Raw genomic sequence first — 23,063 nt, 5'->3', positions numbered from 1 at the left:
TGAATGAGTACTTTATACTTCGCTCAGTTAATTCTCAGGCAATGTTCAACACGTTTTACGATAACCTTCTTGGACGTTATCTTACTAAAAATGATGAGTGAACAATAGTCTATTTAGTAAAATAAAATCCTACAGTAGCTTCAACATGTTTGGCACCGAGAAATCTGTTTCTGTGTTCATATTTTTAGCTCTAATTTTACCATTTTTAGTTAATATAACACCAAAGAATGGCTGTGCGTCTTATTTCGACTACTTGTTAGTAAATTTCGGTGGAAACTGTTCTAATAATCCTGACGTATACTCAAGTGTTGTAAGTATCGCTCTGTTATCTCAACTTGGGTTTTGATTGCTAAAATTCTAGCCGCTGATAATTGAAAAACATGCGAAAACTCCTCAAATTTATGATGTGGTGACTGAAGATGGTTACGTCTTACAAATGTTTCGAATCCACCGAGAGAATCCCATCGGTGTCATTCTCTTACAGCCTCCAGTCTCAACGGGTTCGATGGCTTGGCTGTCGGACGGAGACCAATCTTTGGGTTAGTTCTCCCAAATAAGTTTTTCTCTGATTCTTCTTTTTAGCGTTTGAGTTGTGGAGGAAAGGCTACGATGTTTGGTTGAGTAACCATCGAGGAACCACATACTCCCAAAGACATGTTAAATTGTCCGAGGAAGACCCCCAGTTTTGGAATTACGGGTACTTTAAACACACTTAAAACGTCTGTAATTCCGCATTTTTAGTTTCCACGAAGTCGCAGTGTATGATCTCGAAGCTCAATTTAACTTAATAGCGAAAGAAACGAAGTCAAAAATTGTTTTTATTGGGTATTCTATGGCTTCCACTGCTGCTTTAGTTTATGCTTCGCTTCAACCAGAGCGCGCTCAGGCGTTTGTTCAGAGTTTCGTTTTGATGGCCCCATTGGCTGCTTCGGAACATATTTCGAGTCCTTTCAAGTATATTTTTCCCATAATGGTAGGACAGTAAATTCTTACATGGAATGGAAATAAGTACGTTAATTTTTTTATACAGAATTTTCTTAAAATGGGGGAAGGAGAGTTTCCAACTGGGGAAATTGTAAGGTGGTTAGGGCGAGTCACTGTAGTTCCTTACGTTGCTAACATTATAACTTCATTGCTCATGGGGTGGACACTCACAGAAATGGACCCAGTAAGATCACATATTTTTTATAATTACTCCTTAATGATTTGTCAAGGTGTTGTATCCATACATTTTTGCCCATCATGGACGCGGGATGTCGAACCAGATAATGAGGCATTACGGACAGATTTTTAGCAATAAAACCCATTTTATTATGTACGACTATGGAGAAAAAATAAACCAACAGAAGTACGGAACTTCGTATCCTCCACCTTATCCTTTACAGAACATCAGAAGCCCCATTTATGTAGTTTTCGGAGAAAAAGATCGGGTGACTTCACCACTGGTGAGTTTTTAACGGTAACCATTTTTAGAAATTGACTCTTCGTCCGTAGGATATAAAAAAGTTATGTGAAGAACTGCTACCGAAAGATACAGTTGCTGGAGTGTTTGCTATTGAAAATTATAATCACGTTGATTTCATGTTTAGTAAACACAGAAGAAATAAAACGTATTCAACGGTGTTCAAAATTGTAGATCAAATTCAAAATCAAAAGCCGTGACGGAGTGGGGTCATTATAAAAGATTGTAGGCAAATGAGGCTGTTGGCGTTACTGCATTACTTCATAATAGACGAGTTGACTACAGTCTTTTATTATGATTCTATTATTATCACATTTGAGGATGATTATCTAGAAATTATCATTAGTTAAGTAGGAGAATGCGCGCATGTAAATAACAGAAAATGAATAAACTTTATCGAAAAAACATGTCTTTGAATTGACCTTGTTATGATTTGCGGTTAGTAAATTGAGTGGTGCTTGTATAGTTTTTATACCAATGCTTCTTTGAGCTTTTCGTGTTGTTTGTTGTAACTCGTCAAGGTAAAAAGGTATTTAGATTTTTTTAGAAAATACTTTTTATATTGTTGTAGATGACCTCATATCTCATTATCTTAACAGTCCTCACTCTCTTCCTCTTTTATATTTTTCGGAAGAAAAACCTTTTACCGCCTCCTGGTCCCTGGAACGTTCCAATCGTCGGCTCCCTTTTGTGGTTAGACCCGCAAAAACCCCACATCTCCCTTTCAAAATTAGCACAGAAGTTTGGACCAATTTACTTTTTGCAACTAGGAAAGCTCCCCACTGTTGTTATCTCAGATGCCACTATCTTAAAAAGATTGCTGACTAAAGAGGAATGCGCAGGAAGGCCGCCTCTGTTCCTCCCGGACCTTTTAATAAAAGGAAAAGGTAAAAATGAACATTACAGAACAAACTCATTTTTTCCCTAGGAATTTTATTCACTCAAGGCGATTTATGGTCAAACCAGCGAAAGTTGGTCACTCATTTTATTAAAGAAAGTGGAACTGGGAAGGTTACTAACAGAATAAAGATGCAAGAAGCCATAGAAGAGAGGGCTTGTGATTTTGTTCAAGTATTAAATCTCGGAAACTCACTCCAAGTTGAATCTTAATTTTTGTAGAGTTTGAACGAAAATGAAAATTTTTTGGAACTACTAGATCATAGCGTAGCTTCCGTTTTCAGCGCCCTTTTCATGGGAAAAACTTATCAAAGAGACGATCAAACATGGCAGAAATTGCTACGTTTTATTCACGAATCCTCAGCACTTATTGGAATTGCGGGTCCAATGAATTTTCTTCCGTTTTTAAGGTAATTTCACTAGTTTTCTTAATCTCATTAAGTACTCATTAAATTTATAGGTTCGTACCAACGTATAAAAAATTGCTCGGTGTTCTTTTTAAGGCAAAAGACACTCTGTATGATACAGCCAGCAGAATTATTAACGAAAGTAAAGATGGTTCTGAACATTTCCGATTTATGGAAACTTTCCTAGAAAGAACAAAATATGACCAAGACCAACTACGCACTCTCATTGTTGATCTTTTGGCTGCCGGAATTGACAGTACAACGAACACAATTAGTTGGATCTTTTTATACCTAGCTGAGCATAGGAACGTTCAAGAAAAAGTACGCGAAGAACTACTTGAGGTACTTCAAGGAAAATCTTTCGAATTTGAGGATTTAGAAAGTTTACCTTATACAAAAGCCACGATTTTCGAAGTTATGCGAATTCGAACCGTTGTTCCTTTGGGTCTTCCTCTATGCACGCTAAAAGACGTGGAAATTGATGAATTTGTGATTCCTAACGGGACCATGATTATACCTCTTTTGTGGTCAATCCACATGGATCCGAAAAAATGGGATCGTCCTGAAGAGTTTGAACCTGAAAGATTTTTGACTCCTGAAGGGAAGTTCAGTGTACCTAAACAGTTTCTTCCGTTTCAGACAGGTAAAACGTGATCAGGATGAGCTCCTTTGACTTGATCTTTTAGGAAGAAGAAAGTGTCTTGGTGAGGACCTGGCTAAAATCATAATACCGTTGTTTGTCGTCGCTGTTCTGACGAGTTTTGAAATACAAGGGAAAAAGGGAGAGGCGATAGACTTGGAAGGCTTTTGTGGACTAACTTTAGCCCCAAAACGTCAAGATTTAGTGTTTGTAAAGATATAGATATAAAAGTCTGTAATTGAAATAGTTGTATAATGGTTGAGGAGAATAAATTTTACGCAAATAAACTTAAGAACTACCGAAATACTTTTGATAATCCGTCCGAACTACTTGCAACATTGATATTGATATGTGATCCTTCTTATGTTCTGCGGTTGGTAAATTGAGCTCGCATGACTAATTTAGAAAACGCATATATCAGTTTCGTAGGTTTTCGTGGTAACAAAAAAGATAAAGAAGTAATTTATATGTATGTTTTTGTATAATCAAGACAGTGCCAGTGGTTTGAACACATTATATCATTCAGTACTTTCTTTAAATATTTTTTAGGTAAATGTGTTATTTTTAGACTTCTTGTTGTAAATTAATTCATTTTAGATGGCGTTGTATCTTGTCTTCATAACACTTTTCACTTTCTTTCTCTTATATATTTTTCGCGAGAAAAGCCGCCTACCTCCAGGACCATGGAATGTCCCAATTTTGGGCTCCCTTTTTAGACTACACCCCCAAAACCCCCACATTTCTCTTGCAAAACTGGCCCAGAAATTCGGACCAATTTTCTCCATGAAACTTGGGACGATTTCCACTGTTGTGGTTTCAGACGCCACTATTTTAAAAAGACTGTTAACAAAAAAAGAGTGCGCAGGAAGAGCCCCTATGTTCCTCCTAGATATTGTAACGAACGGAAAAGGTGAAAAAATATGAACTCTCTAGAAGGTCTTCATTTTTCTTTTAGGAATTTTGTTCACTCAAGGCGATTTCTGGTCAAAACAACGCAAGTTTGTTGTTGATTTTCTTAGAGAAAGTAGAGCGGATGGTAAGATTACGAGCAGAAGGATTGTGCAAGAAACAATAAAAGAGAGCGCCCGGGATCTAGTTCAAGTATAGTATTTCTTGTACACTGACTTCGAGTTGAACTTTGAATTATTTAGAGTATACATGAAAATGGAAACATCTTAGAATTACTCGATCATAGTGTGGCTTCTGTGGTCAGCGTCCTTTTCATGGGAAAATCTTACCAAAGATACGATCAAACGTGGCAAAAATTAATACGTCTCATTCATGAAGGATCCGGTCTTATTGAATTAGCCGCACCTTTGAATTTTCTCCCATTCTTAAGGTGATTTTACTATATTTGTTATCAATTTAGCGCACTTATTTACTGAATTTGTAGGTTTTTACCAAGGTTTAAAAAATTGCTCGGGCTTCTATTGGAGTCCCAGAATGCTTTGAAAGATACAGCCAAGAAAATTATCAACGAAAGTAAGCCCTTCGGGTTTATGGAAACTTTTCTGGAAAGAACAAAATATGACGAAGACCAACTAGGCGCTCTCATTGTTGATCTTTTTGCTGCGAGTTTAAACACGACAACGACCTCTCTTTATTGGATTTTTTTATACCTAGCGGCGCATCGAAATGTTCAAGAAAAAGTACGCGAAGAAGTACTCAAGGTGCTTCAAGGAAAGTCTTTCGAATTGGAGGATTTAGAGAGTTTACCTTACACCAACGCCACGATTTCCGAAATTATGAGAATACGAACTGTGGTTCCGTTGGGTCATCCTCAGTGCGCACTAAAAGACGTGGAATTAGATGAGTTTCTGATACCCAAAGGGACCATGATCATGCCTCTTCTGTGGTTAATCCATATGGACCCGAAAACGTGGGAACGCCCTGAAGAGTTTCGTCCTGAAAGATTTTTGAACCCTGCAGGGACGTTTTATAGACCTGAGCAGTTCCTTCCTTTTCAGACAGGTAAGAAATGATCAAGAAAAACTTTTGTGATTTGGGGTTTCAGGAAAAAGAACGTGCGTTGGTGAAGAGTTAGCCAACATGATGATAGTTTTGTTCGTCGCCACTGTTCTTACAAGTTTTGAAATCCAGGGAAAAAAAGGAAAGACGATAGACTTGGAGGGTGTTTGTGGGCTCACTTTGGCCCCAAAGCGTCAAGATCTGGTGTTTGTAAAAATCTAAGAAAAACACGGAAAAGTCTTCAGAAATGATTTATTTTTATTCCCTTTCCATTATAGTTTCCTGAAAACAACTTCTTGTGGCTTCGGCACTAAAGTTATCCCACATTCCCCTGAAAAGTTAACAGGTGCACAGCTTTCAATCTTAAAATTTTGCACCAAGTTAGTCACGAGCAAAAATACGCTTAATTTTGCCAATTCTTCGCCTATTCACACCCGTTTACCTAAAAATATCCATAATTTCATTACTTATACTGTTTTATTTTACCAGTTTGAAAAGGTAGAAACGACTCGTGTTGAGAAAATTTGCCATCCACAAGAAACCTCTCGGGACGAAACTCTTCTGGATCTTTCCACACGGCAGGATGCATGTGAATAGCCCACAATAGCGGCATGATCATCGTATCTTTTGGAATTGTATAATTCATAATGTAGAAGTCTTTTAAAACGTATCTGGGAGTCCCCAAAGGAACGATAGTGTTAAATCTAGCAATTTCAGCAAGTGTGGCTTCAGTGTACGGTAATTGTGCCAAGTCATCAAATTCAGGTTTCCTGTTATGTACAACAACGCGAATTTCATCACGAACCTTGTCTTGGACTTCTTGGTACTGAGCTAGATGCAAAATTATCCAAGAAATTGAAGTAATCGTTGTTTCAGTGCTCGCACCAAATAAGTCGGCTAAAACCATTTGGAGTTGCCCCTGAGTGTAAACTTCTGGGTTTGTTTTCATTTGTTGAAAGAACTCTTGGACTAAAGAAGTATTCTCATTGTCACACAACTCTGCACTTTCTTCAATAAGTCTGTTTTCGATGAACAAAAAGTCTTGTTTTGATCGTTCAATTAAAGATACAGTTTTGTTAAACGATGGTAAAAATCTGCAAAAATGTAAAAAAAGGTGTTCGGTTTAAAAGGCGTTTACCGTAGAAATGGGAGAAAATTTATGGCTCCTCCAAGAGTACATTGCCTTGCCACTTTGTTTACTTCATGGACTAACAGGTCAAAGTCGTTGTCATTGTTAGTTTTCCCCAAGAAAAGGGCCCCAGAAAAACTACTTATGTAACTACTATTGCAGGTAATGGGTCAAACTTAACTTCATCTCCAATTTCCTATAAACGATAATAATTTAAAGTTACGTATAATGTATGTCTTACAGAAAGGAACTCATCGATATAATAATTAAGCTGAGTCTCCAGAATCTTCCGTTTCGAGTCTATTTTAGTGACTGATCGTAAAAAGTTACTAACAAATTTGCGTTGATCTTTCCATAAATCTTCAGAAACATAAGTTAAACCTAAATTGATATAAATTATAATGGATTAAAACCATAATTTAAATTCACCTTTTCCTCTACAGACGTACTCTAAGAGAAACAGTGGTGGCCGCCCCAACGCCTCGTCTTTCATTAAAACTTTTTTTAATAATTTACCATCTGAAATTACCACAGTGTTCATTATTCCAAATTTTACCATAAAAATTGGGCCGTATTTTTGGGACAGTTTCGTTAAGCTCAAGTAGGGTTTCTGTGGGTCCAGCAATGGTAAGCAGCCTAGAATTGGGAAATTCCATGGTCTGGGGGGTAGATTTGTGTTTTCTCTCTTTGAATAGAAGTAAAAGAGAATTGGCAGAACTATTGCTATCAGAAACAACGTGAGCATTGCACTAAATTTACTAAAAGGAGTTTGGTTTAGGTGTACGCTTATCACACCGTCAGTGATTTAAACAAAATAATTTTGTTGATAAAAAATTTAATGTATTGGTCACGTTTTTGGCAAATCATAACAAGACAATATGCATAAGGTATTTTTCATTTTTTGTTTATTTGAAACAAACAGCTATCTACCCAGACATAATTTATAATATACTTATTAGGGTATTTTTATTTACAATAAGTATTAAAGGTCAATAGTTTATTTACTCAAATAAAATTATAAATTTTTGCAAAAATTTGCAAATTTCGATTGTAGAAAAATCAAAGAACTATTTTTTATGTAAAAAATCGCGAGAAAAACGATGGCGCAAACCGCATCTCAATATCAGAAATAGTTTCCTAGATATCGAGCACGAATTGTTTTGAACCTTCAAAAATTTGGCCCTCTGGCGACAACCCAAAATTTTAAACGGTCATAAGTCAGTTATTTGTTAACAAAAATTAAAAAATTATCATATTTTTGAATTCAGCGTAAAATTCTGCGTAAGACGAGACCCAAATTTGTTGAGTTTCCTTAATAAACAAACGAGGGATTGGCCAAAAACTGTTTTGGAAACATCATTTTAGGATGATTTTCAATCAATGTTTTTAAAATGAAAACGATGTTTAATAGCATTGAATTATACATCGGTCGAAAGAGGAGCTCAAAATCTATCTACTGGCCAAATTTCAGATCTATCGGACAAATAGTTTACGAGTTATAGCCAAAAATAAAAAAAATGAAAAATTTTCATCGTTTGAGTCGTAATTTTATTTCGCGAAAAATTGACTATCAAATTTTGGGCTTTTGAGAACAGTTTCTAACGTAAAATGAGCCGAGAAAAAGAATGGCGCAAACCGATCTCAATATCTTAAATAGTTCCCGAGATATTTAACTTTAAAAATTAAGAAAAATGAGAAAACATGAAAATCAACTTTCCGAAATTTTGATCGGCCATAACTCAGTTATTTGTTGTCGAATCGGAATTTAAATCTGATATTTAGAATCTGCGGAAAATTCTGCGTACACTGATGTATAATAACTCAAGTTTACTCTGAAAAATAAGCGAGATATCGATATCAAAAATTTGCCATAGTTTTAGTCATGAATTTTTGCGAAAATTTGCAAATTTCGATTGTAGAAAAATCAAAGAACTATTTCTTATGTAAAAAATCGCGAGAAAAACGATGGTGCAAACCGCATCTCAATATCTGAAATAGTTTCCGAGATATCGAGCACGAATTGTTTTGAACCTTCAAAAATTTGGCCCTCTGGCGACAACCCAAAACTTTAAGCGGCCATAACTCAGTTATTTGTTAACAAAAATTAAAAAATTATTATTTTTTTAAATTCAGCATAAAATTCTGCGTAAAATGAGACCCAAATTTGTTGAGTTTGCTTGATAAATAAACGAGGTATTGGCCAAAAACTGTTTTGGAAACATCATTTTAAGGTGATTTTCAATCAATGTATTTAAAATGAAAATGACGTTTAATAGCATTGAATTATACATCGGTCGAAAGAGGAGCTCAAAATCTATCTACTGGTCAAATTTGAGATCGATCGGACAAATAGTTTACTAGCTTTGGCCAAATATAAAAAAATTGAAAAATTTTCATCGTTTGAGTCGCATTTTTTTTCGCGAAAAAACGACTATCGAATTTTGGGCTTTTGAGAACATTTTCTGACGTAAAATGAGCCGAGAAAAACGATGGCGCAAACCGCATCTCAATATCTCGAATAGTTTCCGAGATATTTAACTTTGAAAATTGGGAAAAATGAGAAAAAATGAAAATCAACTATCCGAAACTTTGATCGGCTATAACCCAGTTATTTGTTGTCGGATCTGAATTTAAATCTCAGATTTGGAATCTGCGTCAAATTCTGCGTTCACTGATGTATAATAACTCAAGTTTACTCTAAAAAATAAGCGAGATATCGATATGAGAAATTTGGTATAATTTTAATCATGAATTTTCGCAAAAATTTGCAAATTTCGACTATTGGAAAATCTAAAAACGATTTCTTATGTAAAAAATCTCGAGAAAAACGATGCCGCAAACCACATTCCAATATCTGTAATAGTTTCCGAGATATCGAGCATTAGTTGTTTCGAACCTTCGAAAATGTGACCCTCTGGCGACAACCCAAAATTTCAAACGGCCATAACTCGGTTATTTATTGACAAATTTTAAAAAATTATCATATTTTTGGATTCAGCGTGAAATTCTGCGTAAAATGAGACCCAAATTTGTTGAGTTTGCTTAATAAATAAACGAGGTATTGGCCAAAAACTGTTTTGAAAACATCATTTTAGGGTGATTTTCAATCAATGTTTTCAAAATGAAAATGACGTTTAATAGCATTGAATTTACATCAGTCGAAAGAGGAGCTTAAAATCTATCTTCTGGCTAAATTTGAGATCTATAGGACAAATAGTTTGCGAGTTATGGCCAAAAATTAAAAAAAATGAAAAATTTTCATCGTTTGAGTCGCAATTTTTTTTCGCGAAAAATCGACTATCGAATTTTGGGCTTTTAAGCACTTTTTCTAACGTAAAATGAGCCGAGAAAAACGATGGCGCGAACCGCATCTCAATATCTCGAATAGTTTCCGAGATATTTAACTTTGAAAATTGGGAAAAATGAGAAAAAATGAAAATCAACTATCCGAAACTTTGATCGGCTATAACCCAGTTATTTGTTGTCGGATCTGAATTTAAATCTCAGATTTGGAATCTGCGTCAAATTCTGCGTTCACTGATGTATAATTACTCAAGTTTACTCTAAAAAATAAGCGAAATATCGATATGAGAAATTTGGTATAATTTTAATCATGAATTTTCGCAAAAATTTGCAAATTTCGACTATTGGAAAATCTAAAAACGATTTCTTATATAAAAAATCGCGAGAAAAACGATGGCGCAAACCGCATTCCAATATCTGTAATAGTTTCCGAGATATCGAGCTTGAATTGTTTCGAACCTTCGAAAATGTGACCCTCTGGCGACAACCCAAAATTTCAAACGGCCATAACTCGGTTATTTATTGACAAATTTTAAAAAATTATCATATTTTTGGATTCAGCGTGAAATTCTGCGTAAAATGAGACCCAAATTTGTTGAGTTTGCTTAATAAATAAACGAGGTATTGGCCAAAAACTGTTTTGAAAACATCATTTTAGGGTGATTTTCAATCAATGTTTTCAAAATGAAAATGACGTTTAATAGCATTGAATTATACATCAGTCGAAAGAGGAGCTTCAAATCTATCTACTGGCCAAATTTGAGATCTATAGGACAAATAGTTTGCGAGTTATGGCCAAAAATAAAAAAAAATGAAAAATTTTCATCGTTTGAGTCGCAATTTTTTTTCGCGAAAAATCGACTATCGAATTTTGGGCTTTTAAGCACTTTTTCTGACGTAAAATGAGCCGACAAAAACGATGGCGCAAACCGCATCTCAATATCTCGAATAGTTTCCGAGATATTTAAATTTGAAAATTGGGAAAAATGAGAAAAAATGAAAATCAACTATCCGAAACTTTGATCGGCTATAACTCAGTTATTTGTTGTCGGATCTGAATTTAAATCCCAGATTTGGAATCTGCGTAAAATTCTGCGTTCACTGATGTATAATAACTCAAGTTTACTCTAAAAAATAAGCGAGATATCGATATGAGAAATTTGGTATAATTTTAATCATGAATTTTCGCAAAAATTTGCAAATTTCGACTATTGGAAAATCTAAAAACGATTTCTTATGTAAAAAATCGCGAGAAAAACGATGCCGCAAACCGCATTCCAATATCTGTAATAGTTTCCGAGATATCGAGCATGAGTTGTTTCGAACCTTCGAAAATGTGACCCTCTGGCGACAACCCAAAATTTCAAACGGCCATAACTCGGTTATTTATTGACAAATTTTAAAAAATTATCATATTTTTGGATTCAGCGTGAAATTCTGCGTAAAATGAGACCCAAATTTGTTGAGTTTGCTTAATAAATAAACGAGGTATTGGCCAAAAACTGTTTTGAAAACATCATTTTAGGGTGATTTTCAATCAATGTTTTCAAAATGAAAATGACGTTTAATAGCATTGAATTATACATCAGTCGAAAGAGGAGCTTAAAATCTATCTTCTGGCTAAATTTGAGATCTATAGGACAAATAGTTTGCGAGTTATGGCCAAAAATTAAAAAAAATGAAAAATTTTCATCGTTTGAGTCGCAATTTTTTTTCGCGAAAAATCGACTATCGAATTTTGGGCTTTTAAGCACTTTTTCTGACGTAAAATGAGCCGACAAAAACGATGGCGCAAACCGCATCTCAATATCTCGAATAGTTTCCGAGATATTTAAATTTGAAAATTGGGAAAAATGAGAAAAAATGAAAATCAACTATCCGAAACTTTGATCGGCTATAACTCAGTTATTTGTTGTCGGATCTGAATTTAAATCCCAGATTTGGAATCTGCGTAAAATTCTGCGTTCACTGATGTATAATAACTCAAGTTTACTCTAAAAAATAAGCGAGATATCGATATGAGAAATTTGGTATAATTTTAATCATGAATTTTCGCAAAAATTTGCAAATTTCGACTATTGGAAAATCTAAAAACGATTTCTTATATAAAAAATCGCGAGAAAAACGATGCCGCAAACCGCATTCCAATATCTGTAATAGTTTCCGAGATATCGAGCTTGAATTGTTTCGAACCTTCGAAAATGTGACCCTCTGGCGACAACCCAAAATTTCAAACGGCCATAACTCGGTTATTTATTGACAAATTTTAAAAAGTTATCATATTTTTGGATTCAGCGTGAAATTCTGCGTAAAATGAGACCCAAATTTGTTGAGTTTGCTTAATAAATAAACGAGGTATTGGCCAAAAACTGTTTTGAAAACATCATTTTAGGGTGATTTTCAATCAATGTTTTCAAAATGAAAATGACGTTTAATAGCATTGAATTATACATCAGTCGAAAGAGGAGCTTAAAATCTATCTACTGGCTAAATTTGAGATCTATAGGACAAATAGTTTGCGAGTTATGGCCAAAAATTAAAAAAAATGAAAAATTTTCATCGTTTGAGTCGCAATTTTTTTTCGCGAAAAATCGACTATCGAATTGTGGACTTTTAAGCACTTTTTCTGACGTAAAATGAGCCGAGAAAAACGATGGCGCAAACCGCATCTCAATATCTCGAATAGTTTCCGAGATATTTAACTTTGAAAATTGGGAAAAATGAGAAAAAATGAAAATCAACTATCCGAAACTTTGATCGGCTATAACTCAGTTATTTGTTGTCGGATCTGAATTTAAATCCCAGATTTGGAATCTGCGTAAAATTCTGCGTTCACTGATATATAACAACTCAAGTTTACTCTAAAAAATAAGCGAGATATCGATATGAGAAATTTGGTATAATTTTAATCATGAATTTTCGCAAAAATTTGCAAATTTCGACTATTGGAAAATCTAAAAACGATTTCTTATGTAAAAAATCGCGAGAAAAACGATGCCGCAAACCGCATTCCAATATCTGTAATAGTTTCCGAGATATCGAGCATTAGTTGTTTCGAACCTTCGAAAATGTGACCCTCTGGCGACAACCCAAAATTTCAAACGGCCATAACTCGGTTATTTATTGACAAATTTTAAAAAATTATCATATTTTTGGATTCAGCGTGAAATTCTGCGTAAAATGAGACCCAAATTTGTTGAGTTTGCTTAATAAATAAACGAGGTATTGGCCAAAAACTGTTTTGAAAACATCATTTTAGGGTGATTTTCAATCAAAGTTTTCAAAATGAAAATGACGTTTAATAGCATTGAATTATACATCAGTCGAAAGAGGAGCTTAAAATCTATCTTCTGGCTAAATTTGAGATCTATAGGACAAATAGTTTGCGAGTTATGGCCAAAAATTAAAAAAAATGAAAAATTTTCATCGTTTGAGTCGCAATTTTTTTTCGCGAAAAATCGACTATCGAATTGTGGACTTTTAAGCACTTTTTCTAACGTAAAATGAGCCGAGAAAAACGATGGCGCAAACCGCATCTCAATATCTCGAATAGTTTCCGAGATATTTAACTTTGAAAATTGGGAAAAATGAGAAAAAATGAAAATCAACTATCCGAAACTTTGATCGGCTATAACTCAGTTATTTGTTGTCGGATCTGAATTTAAATCCCAGATTTGGAATCTGCGTAAAATTCTGCGTTCACTGATATATAACAACTCAAGTTTACTCTAAAAAATAAGCGAGATATCGATATGAGAAATTTGGTATAATTTTAATCATGAATTTTCGCAAAAATTTGCAAATTTCGACTATTGGAAAATCTAAAAACGATTTCTTATGTAAAAAATCGCGAGAAAAACGATGCCGCAAACCGCATTCCAATATCTGTAATAGTTTCCGAGATATCGAGCATGAGTTGTTTCGAACCTTCGAAAATGTGACCCTCTGGCGACAACCCAAAATTTCAAACGGCCATAACTCGGTTATTTATTGACAAATTTTAAAAAGTTATCATATTTTTGGATTCAGCGTGAAATTCTGCGTAAAATGAGACCCAAATTTGTTGAGTTTGCTTAATAAATAAACGAGGTATTGGCCAAAAACTGTTTTGAAAACATCATTTTAGGGTGATTTTCAATCAATGTTTTCAAAATGAAAATGACGTTTAATAGCATTGAATTATACATCAGTCGAAAGAGGAGCTTAAAATCTATCTTCTGGCTAAATTTGAGATCTATAGGACAAATAGTTTGCGAGTTATGGCCAAAAATTAAAAAAAATGAAAAATTTTCATCGTTTGAGTCGCAATTTTTTTTCGCGAAAAATCGACTATCGAATTTTGGGCTTTTAAGCACTTTTTCTAACGTAAAATGAGCCGAGAAAAACGATGGCGCGAACCCCATCTCAATATCTCGAATAGTTTCCGAGATATTTAACTTTGAAAATTGGGAAAAATGAGAAAAAATGAAAATCAACTATCCGAAACTTTGATCGGCTATAACCCAGTTATTTGTTGTCGGATCTGAATTTAAATCTCAGATTTGGAATCTGCGTCAAATTCTGCGTTCACTGATGTATAATTACTCAAGTTTACTCTAAAAAATAAGCGAAATATCGATATGAGAAATTTGGTATAATTTTAATCATGGATTTTCGCAAAAATTTGCAAATTTCGACTATTGGAAAATCTAAAAACGATTTCTTATGTAAAAAATCTCGAGAAAAACGATGCCGCAAACCACATTCCAATATCTGTAATAGTTTCCGAGATATCGAGCATTAGTTGTTTCGAACCTTCGAAAATGTGACCCTCTGGCGACAACCCAAAATTTCAAACGGCCATAACTCGGTTATTTATTGACAAATTTTAAAAAATTATCATATTTTTGGATTCAGCGTGAAATTCTGCGTAAAATGAGACCCAAATTTGTTGAGTTTGCTTAATAAATAAACGAGGTATTGGCCAAAAACTGTTTTGAAAACATCATTTTAGGGTGATTTTCAATCAATGTTTTCAAAATGAAAATGACGTTTAATAGCATTGAATTATACATCAGTCGAAAGAGGAGCTTAAAATCTATCTACTGGCTAAATTTGAGATCTATTGGACAAATAGTTTGCGAGTTATGGCCAAAAATTAAAAAAAATGAAAAATTTTCATCGTTTGAGTCGCAATTTTTTTTCGCGAAAAATCGACTATCGAATTGTGGACTTTTAAGCACTTTTTCTAACGTAAAATGAGCCGAGAAAAACGATGGCGCAAACCGCATCTCAATATCTCGAATAGTTTCCGAGATATTTAACTTTGAAAATTGGGAAAAATGAGAAAAAATGAAAATCAACTATCCGAAACTTTGATCGGCTATAACTCAGTTATTTGTTGTCGGATCTGAATTTAAATTTCAGATTTGGAATCTGCGTAAAATTCTGCGTTCACTGATGTATAATAACTCAAGTTTACTCTAAAAAATAAGCGAGATATCGATATGAGAAATTTGGTATAATTTTAATCATGAATTTTCGCAAAAATTTGCAAATTTCGACTATTGGAAAATCTAAAAACGATTTCTTATGTAAAAAATCGCGAGAAAAACGATGGCGCAAACCGCATTCCAATATCTGTAATAGTTTCCGAGATATCGAGCATGAGTTGTTTCGAACCTTCGAAAATGTGACCCTCTGGCGACAACCCAAAATTTCAAACGGCCATAACTCGGTTATTTATTGACAAATTTTAAAAAGTTATCATATTTTTGGATTCAGCGTGAAATTCTGCGTAAAATGAGACCCAAATTTGTTGAGTTTGCTTAATAAATAAACGAGGTATTGGCCAAAAACTGTTTTGAAAACATCATTTTAGGGTGATTTTCAATCAATGTTTTCAAAATGAAAATGACGTTTAATAGCATTGAATTATATATCAGTCGAAAGAGGAGCTTAAAATCTATCTACTGGCTAAATTTGAGATCTATAGGACAAATAGTTTGCGAGTTATGGCCAAAAATTAAAAAAAATGAAAAATTTTCATCGTTTGAGTCGCAATTTTTTTTCGCGAAAAATCGACTATCGAATTGTGGACTTTTAAGCACTTTTTCTAACGTAAAATGAGCCGAGAAAAACGATGGCGCAAACCGCATCTCAATATCTCGAATAGTTTCCGAGATATTTAACTTTGAAAATTGGGAAAAATGAGAAAAAATGAAAATCAACTATCCGAAACTTTGATCGGCTATAACTCAGTTATTTGTTGTCGGATCTGAATTTAAATCTCAGATTTGGAATCTGCGTAAAATTCTGCGTTCACTGATGTATAATAACTCAAGTTTACTCTAAAAAATAAGCGAGATATCGATATGAGAAATTTGGTATAATTTTAATCATGAATTTTCGCAAAAATTTGCAAATTTCGACTATTGGAAAATCTAAAAACGATTTCTTATGTAAAAAATCTCGAGAAAAACGATGCCGCAAACCGCATTCCAATATCTGTAATAGTTTCCGAGATATCGAGCATGAGTTGTTTCGAACCTTCGAAAATGTGACCCTCTGGCGACAACCTAAAATTTCAAACGGCCATAACTCGGTTATTTATTGACAAATTTTAAAAAATTATCATATTTTTGGATTCAGCGTGAAATTCTGCGTAAAATGAGACCCAAATTTGTTGAGTTTGCTTAATAAATAAACGAGGTATTGGCCAAAAACTGTTTTGAAAACATCATTTTAGGGTGATTTTCAATCAATGTTTTCAAAATGAAAATGACGTTTAATAGCATTGAATTATACATCAGTCGAAAGAGGAGCTTAAAATCTATCTACTGGCTAAATTTGAGATCTATAGGACAAATAGTTTGCGAGTTATGGCCAAAAATTAAAAAAAATGAAAAATTTTCATCGTTTGAGTCGCAATTTTTTTTCGCGAAAAATCGACTATCGAATTGTGGACTTTTAAGCACTTTTTCTAACGTAAAATGAGCCGAGAAAAACGATGGCGCAAACCGCATCTCAATATCTCGAATAGTTTCCGAGATATTTAACTTTGAAAATTGGGAAAAATGAGAAAAAATGAAAATCAACTATCCGAAACTTTGATCGGCTATAACTCAGTTATTTGTTGTCGGATCTGAATTTAAATCTCAGATTTGGAATCTGCGTAAAATTCTGCGTTCACTGATGTATAATAACTCAAGTTTACTCTAAAAAATAAGCGAGATATCGATATGAGAAATTTGGTATAATTTTAATCATGAATTTTCGCAAAAATTTGCAAATTTCGACTATTGGAAAATCTAAAAACGATTTCTTATGTAAAAAATCTCGAGAAAAACGATGCCGCAAACCACATTCCAATATCTGTAATAGTTTCCGAGATATCGAGCATTAGTTGTTTCGAACCTTCGAAAATGTGACCCTCTGGCGACAACCCAAAATTTCAAACGGCCATAACTCGGTTATTTATTGACAAATTTTAAAAAATTATCATATTTTTGGATTCAGCGTGAAATTCTGCGTAAAATGAGACCCAAATTTGTTGAGTTTGCTTAATAAATAAACGAGGTATTGGCCAAAAACTGTTTTGAAAACATCATTTTAGGGTGATTTTCAATCAATGTTTTCAAAATGAAAATGACGTTTAATAGCATTGAATTATACATCAGTCGAAAGAGGAGCTTAAAATCTATCTACTGGCTAAATTTGAGATCTATTGGACAAATAGTTTGCGAGTTATGGCCAAAAATTAAAAAAAATGAAAAATTTTCATCGTTTGAGTCGCAATTTTTTTTCGCGAAAAATCGACTATCGAATTGTGGACTTTTAAGCACTTTTTCTAACGTAAAATGAGCCGAGAAAAACGATGGCGCAAACCGCATCTCAATATCTCGAGTAGTTTCCGAGATATTTAACTTTGAAAATTGGTAAAAATGAGAAAAAATGAAAATCAACTATCCGAAACTTTGATCGGCTATAACTCAGTTATTTGTTGTCGGATCTGAATTTAAATCCCAGATTTGGAATCTGCGTAAAATTCTGCGTTCACTGATGTATAATAACTCAAGTTTACTCTAAAAAATAAGCGAGATATCGATATGAGAAATTTGGCATAATTTTAATCATGAATTTTCGCGAAAATTTGCAAATTTCGACTATTGGAAAATCTAAAAACGATTTCTTATGTAAAAAATCGCGAGAAAAACGATGGCGCAAACCGCACTCCAATATCTGTAATAGTTTCCGAGATATCGAGCATGAGTTGTTTCGAACCTTCGAAAATGTGACCCTCTGGCGACAACCTAAAATTTCAAACGGCCATAACTCGGTTATTTATTGACAAATTTTAAAAAATTATCATATTTTTGGATTCAGCGTGAAATTCTGCGTAAAATGAGACCCAAATTTGTTGAGTTTGCTTAATAAATAAACGAGGTATTGGCCAAAAACTGTTTTGAAAACATCATTTTAGGGTGATTTTCAATCAATGTTTTCAAAATGAAAATGACGTTTAATAGCATTGAATTATACATCAGTCGAAAGAGGAGCTTAAAATCTATCTACTGGCTAAATTTGAGATCTATAGGACAAATAGTTTGCGAGTTATGGCCAAAAATTAAAAAAAATGAAAAATTTTCATCGTTTGAGTCGCAATTTTTTTTCGCGAAAAATCGACTATCGAATTGTGGACTTTTAAGCACTTTTTCTAACGTAAAATGAGCCGAGAAAAACGATGGCGCAAACCGCATCTCAATATCTCGAGTAGTTTCCGAGATATTTAACTTTGAAAATTGGTAAAAATGAGAAAAAATGAAAATCAACTATCCGAAACTTTGATCGGCTATAACTCAGTTATTTGTTGTCGGATCTGAATTTAAATCCCAGATTTGGAATCTGCGTAAAATTCTGCGTTCACTGATGTATAATAACTCAAGTTTACTCTAAAAAATAAGCGAGATATCGATATGAGAAATTTGGCATAATTTTAATCATGAATTTTCGCGAAAATTTGCAAATTTCGACTATTGGAAAATCTAAAAACGATTTCTTATGTAAAAAATCGCGAGAAAAACGATGGCGCAAACCGCACTCCAATATCTGTAATAGTTTCAGAGATATCGAGCATGAATTGTTTCGAACCTTCGAAAATGTGACCCTCTAGCGACAACCCAAAATTTCAAACGGCCATAACTCGGTTATTTATTGACAAATTTTAAAAAAATAATTATTTTATTGGATTCAGCGTGAAATTCTGCGTAAAATGAGACCCAAATTTGTTGAGTTTGCTTAATAAATAAACGAGGTATTGGCTTAAAAACTGTTTTGAAAACATCATTTTAGGGTGATTTTCAATCAATGTTTTCAAAATGAAAATGACGTTTAATAGCATTGAATTATACATCAGTCCAAAGAGAAGTTTAAAATCTATCTACTGGCCAAATCTGAGACCTATAGGACAAATAGTTTGCGAGTTATGGCCAAAAATTAAAAAAAATTAAAAATTTTCATCGTTTGAGTCGCAATTTTTTTTCGCGAAAAATCGACTATTGAATTTTGGGCTTTTGAGTACATTTTCTAACGTAAAATGAGCCAAGAAAAAGAATGGCGCAAACCGCATCTCAATATCTCAAATAGTTTCCGAGATATTTATCTTTAAAAATTACGAAAAACGACTATAACTACCCGAAATTTTTCCGAAAAACGTAAACGCGACTCCGAAAGAGATAACATACCCCATCGCGAGATCCATCCTCTTTCAAATTCCGTCACCAGAAGGAAAGAAATCCTACCTTGTGAGATCCAACGTCGCCATCATCTTCGAACACGGACTTACTGCAATAGAAATTTTTTATTAGAATTTTGAACCAACATTTTCAAACTAGCAGTTAACTTACCCTTTAATCCTGATCCCTGAGCAGTATCGTCATGCACGCTCCTACCACTGCATCCCCCTCTAGGAACCAGAAATCACTCACACGACTTTAATTTAATTTAAGACACTTTTAAATTATTTCGCGCACTAAAATTACTTCGGTACTGTTTTGCAAAACTCGACTTTGAATTTGAACCCGTAGAAGTTTTTGGTCATACACATTAAAATCAATTTTGATTAACCGTGTAGCACGTCTTTCTTGATCAAAACTTGGAGCACAAGTAAATTGATGATGGGTTTATGGGCTTTTTTAAATAACGATTAGAAAAAACTATTCCTAATTTATGTGTAACTTGTCTGTCCTTCCACTAATTAGTTGATATATAATTTTGATTACATGAATTCTTAAAGGTTAACACGGTGACGAAATAAAACGACCTTTTTTCAAAGACAAATCAGTATTTCAATTTTTTTTTTTTTGGCCAAAACTCATAACCTATTTGTCCTATCGATATTTTATTGAACAAAGGTAGGTGGAGTTAAACCAAAGTTACGAAATTCCGACTATAATCACAATGTCGTTTTTATGAGTTTTTAGGTAGGTATTAATAATTATAAACCAGAGCAACCGGCATCGCTACTTTTGCCACATGTGAAGTGGACAACTAGTATTAGTGATTTAATTTTTGTCACTAAAACATTTCACACGTGTTGTCAACCTAACCTTACTTATTCCATTTCCCGAAGTTGTGCAATTAGTTGAAGTTTACGGTGCTTTTAATTAAAAATCTCCAAAATGGCACTGTACAACTTTAAGAAAATAGCCGTGGTGCCGTCCTCCAAGGTAAAAAACTTTCAATTCCTGTTTCTTTTGCTAATCGTCTGTTTCCATTCACCAGGACTTCATTGATATTATTCTATCAAAAACCCAACGCAAAACCCCGACAGTTGTCCACAAGCAATATAAAATTACGAGAATACGGAATTTCTACCTCCGTAAAATTAAATTCTCCCAGCAAAGTTTCCACGATCGCTTGACTCAGATTTTAACTGAATTTCCAAAATTGGATGATGTTCATCCTTTTTATGCAGATCTCATGAATGTTTTGTATGATAAGGACCATTACAAGCTGGCTTTGGGTCAGATTAACACTGCTAAGCATTTAATAGATAATGTTGCTAAAGAATATGTGAGATTGATGAAGTATGGCGATTCTTTGTATCGTTGTAAACAATTGAAACGGGCGGCTTTAGGGCGAATGGCCACGATAATGAAAAGACAAGCATCAAATCTCACGTATTTGGAACAAGTCCGCCAGCATTTAGCACGTTTACCGTCAATTGATCCATATACCAGGACTATCATCATTTGCGGTTTTCCAAACGTGGGAAAATCGTCGTTTATGAATAAAATTACAAGAGCCGATGTTGAGGTTCAGCCTTACGCTTTCACAACAAAGTCACTCTATGTTGGCCACATGGATTACAAGTATTTGAGATGGCAGGTGATTGATACTCCTGGGATTCTGGATCATCCTTTGGAAGAGCGCAATGTTATTGAAATGCAAGCTGTTACAGCACTTGCACATCTGCGAGCTTGTGTTTTGTATTTTATAGACCCTTCAGAGCAATGTGGTCACGTTCTGGAGGAACAAGTCAGGTTGTTTGAGTCAATTAAGCCTTTATTTGCGAATAAGCCTCTCATCGTTGTCGCCAACAAATCAGATATTGTTCAGATCGCTGATTTACCACCTGAAAAACAAGAAGTGGTGAAACCTCTAACCGAAGATGAAATTGCAATGATGGAAATGTCCACCGTTAACGACACAGGCGTCATGGAAGTTAAACAACAAGCTTGCGAAAAACTGCTCGGTTTTCGCGTGGATCAAAAAATGCGCTCAAAGAAAGTCGATGGTTTGTTGAATCGTGTCCACGTCGCCGTTCCCAAGCCCCGCGACGGTAAAACACGGCCCCCTTGTATCCCCGAGGCCGTTCTTGAAAAACGCGAAGCTAAAGAATCCCGCAAACGCAAACTCGAACGTGATATTGAGATGGAAGAAGGTGACGACTACGTCCTCGATCTCAAGAAAACCTACGTGGAAATCCCTGAAGAAGAGCGCCATGATATCATCCCCGAAATCTGGGAAGGCCACAACGTCGCCGATTATATCGATCCCGACATCTTCGCCAAACTCGAAGCTCTGGAGCGCGAAGAAGAAATCCACGAACAAGCTGGAATGTACGTTATTCCGAAAATTGAGCTCACGGAGACTATGCGCGAGATTCGCGCTTTGGCATTGCAGATTAGGCACAAGAAAGCGATCATTAAAGATGAAGCTAGAGTTAATAAGCAGAGTAGGAAACCGGTCATGCCCAGGACTACAAGACCGAAGGCTAGGTCCAGATCTGTGACGAAACTAAGAGCTGACATGGAAGAACTAGGAGTGGATATGAGTGGTTCTAAAGATGCACACTTCACTAAGACGAACGGAAGGAACAAGAGCGCCGAACCGGCGAGGAAGAGGATGAAGAAGGACGTGGAGAAAGGCGAGAGCAGCACTGTGGCGACAAGAGTTACGGGGGCTTTAGTGAAGAAGTCGAGGAACGAGATGGGGGTCAAGGATCCTGCTGTAAGTTAAAGATGAGACACGATTCGCCGGAAAAGATTTTTATTCGAAGAAAATTGCTCTTGAAAACGAAAACCAACAATGTATTCTAAAACACCCCCTTTTTCAAAAGAAGTCAAATTTTAATTCATCGTAGGTTGCATTAATTACATTTTGAAAATTTATGTTTCAATAATTGCATATTTTTAATTTTTTTAATTTTTGACTTTTTTTGAAAAAGAAGGTGCCCTAGAATACATTGTAGGTTTTCGTTGTCATGAACAATTTTTTTCGAGTAAAATTTTCTTCCGCCGAACTGTGGAGAGTTGTGTGTTCGGATTTGTCGGTTTTACTAACACGTTAATTTCAGATGAGGAAGAAATTGGCGCAGATCGCACACAGAGCCATCGCGAAGAAAGTCAAGAAGTACGGGCTCAAAGGGGAAGCGGATCGCTTCATTGGGAACAAAATGCCAAAACATCTTTTTACTGGGAAGCGTGGAATTGGGAAAACAGATCGTCGTTAAAATTCATTGCGTTTTGTTTGATACTAATTTATTGGGATTATGTAAAGCGTTGTTTTCATTTATTATAATATACAGTGTGAATAATGTATGTTCTACCCCACTTCCCAGATTTTAGTGTTGTTTGAGTGCTAGGTACAGTCTGCTCTAAAAACTATAAGTAAAAGTCATGTAAGGTCATTCAAAACCGTCATGTAATTGCCATTAATAATAACCACGTTATCACCAAAGCAATTATTTGTAGGCATGTGCAGTATGCATGTAAA

General features: G+C 34.7%; 4 protein-coding genes and 1 pseudogene across 5 annotated transcripts; 4 read left to right on the top strand and 1 right to left on the bottom strand.

Moving 5' to 3' along the window:
- The first annotated feature begins 23 nt into the window (after positions 1-23).
- Positions 24-1,833, top strand: LOC148170468 (lipase member J-like). Its single transcript, XM_088043849.1, has 7 exons — positions 24-310; positions 362-539; positions 583-697; positions 742-973; positions 1,031-1,168; positions 1,215-1,445; positions 1,495-1,833. The coding sequence occupies exons 1-7, from the start codon at positions 146-148 to the stop codon at positions 1,660-1,662; spliced, it is 1,227 nt and encodes a 408-aa protein (XP_087899975.1). The 5' UTR covers positions 24-145; the 3' UTR covers positions 1,663-1,833.
- A 26-nt stretch (positions 1,834-1,859) lies between these two features.
- Positions 1,860-3,712, top strand: LOC148170467 (cytochrome P450 306a1-like). The gene is made up of 6 exons (XM_088043847.1): positions 1,860-1,983; positions 2,034-2,349; positions 2,391-2,533; positions 2,582-2,769; positions 2,820-3,409; positions 3,453-3,712. Exons 2-6 carry the CDS (start codon positions 2,034-2,036, stop codon positions 3,626-3,628), a joined length of 1,413 nt encoding a protein of 470 aa, XP_087899973.1. The 5' UTR covers positions 1,860-1,983; the 3' UTR covers positions 3,629-3,712.
- Positions 3,713-3,867: 155 nt separating this feature from the next.
- On the top strand, positions 3,868-5,622 carry LOC148170466 (cytochrome P450 306a1-like). The gene is made up of 6 exons (XM_088043022.1): positions 3,868-3,955; positions 4,004-4,316; positions 4,362-4,507; positions 4,558-4,745; positions 4,800-5,377; positions 5,421-5,622. Exons 2-6 carry the CDS (start codon positions 4,004-4,006, stop codon positions 5,594-5,596), a joined length of 1,401 nt encoding a protein of 466 aa, XP_087899148.1. The 5' UTR covers positions 3,868-3,955; the 3' UTR covers positions 5,597-5,622.
- Positions 5,623-5,646: 24 nt separating this feature from the next.
- Positions 5,647-7,277, bottom strand: LOC148170465 (cytochrome P450 2J3-like; annotated as a pseudogene). The gene is made up of 6 exons (XR_015770651.1): positions 6,933-7,277; positions 6,727-6,884; positions 6,685-6,689; positions 6,513-6,653; positions 5,861-6,468; positions 5,647-5,816 (listed from the first exon to the last, which is right to left on the bottom strand). The product of XR_015770651.1 is annotated as a cytochrome P450 2J3-like (transcript).
- Positions 7,278-20,337: 13,060 nt separating this feature from the next.
- Positions 20,338-22,886, top strand: Non1 (nucleolar GTP-binding protein 1). Its single transcript, XM_088044095.1, has 3 exons — positions 20,338-20,512; positions 20,568-22,298; positions 22,645-22,886. Exons 1-3 carry the CDS (start codon positions 20,465-20,467, stop codon positions 22,798-22,800), a joined length of 1,935 nt encoding a protein of 644 aa, XP_087900221.1. The 5' UTR covers positions 20,338-20,464; the 3' UTR covers positions 22,801-22,886.
- The last annotated feature ends 177 nt before the right edge of the window (positions 22,887-23,063 follow it).

Source organism: Gnatocerus cornutus, chromosome 8, assembly GCF_029298725.1.
Source record: "Gnatocerus cornutus isolate USDA-ARS CGAHR chromosome 8, icGnaCorn1.1, whole genome shotgun sequence".
NCBI classification, from domain to species: Eukaryota; Metazoa; Arthropoda; class Insecta; order Coleoptera; family Tenebrionidae; genus Gnatocerus; species Gnatocerus cornutus.
Note: the sequence above shows the minus strand (reverse complement) of the source record. Positions and strands in the feature narration are given on the sequence as shown.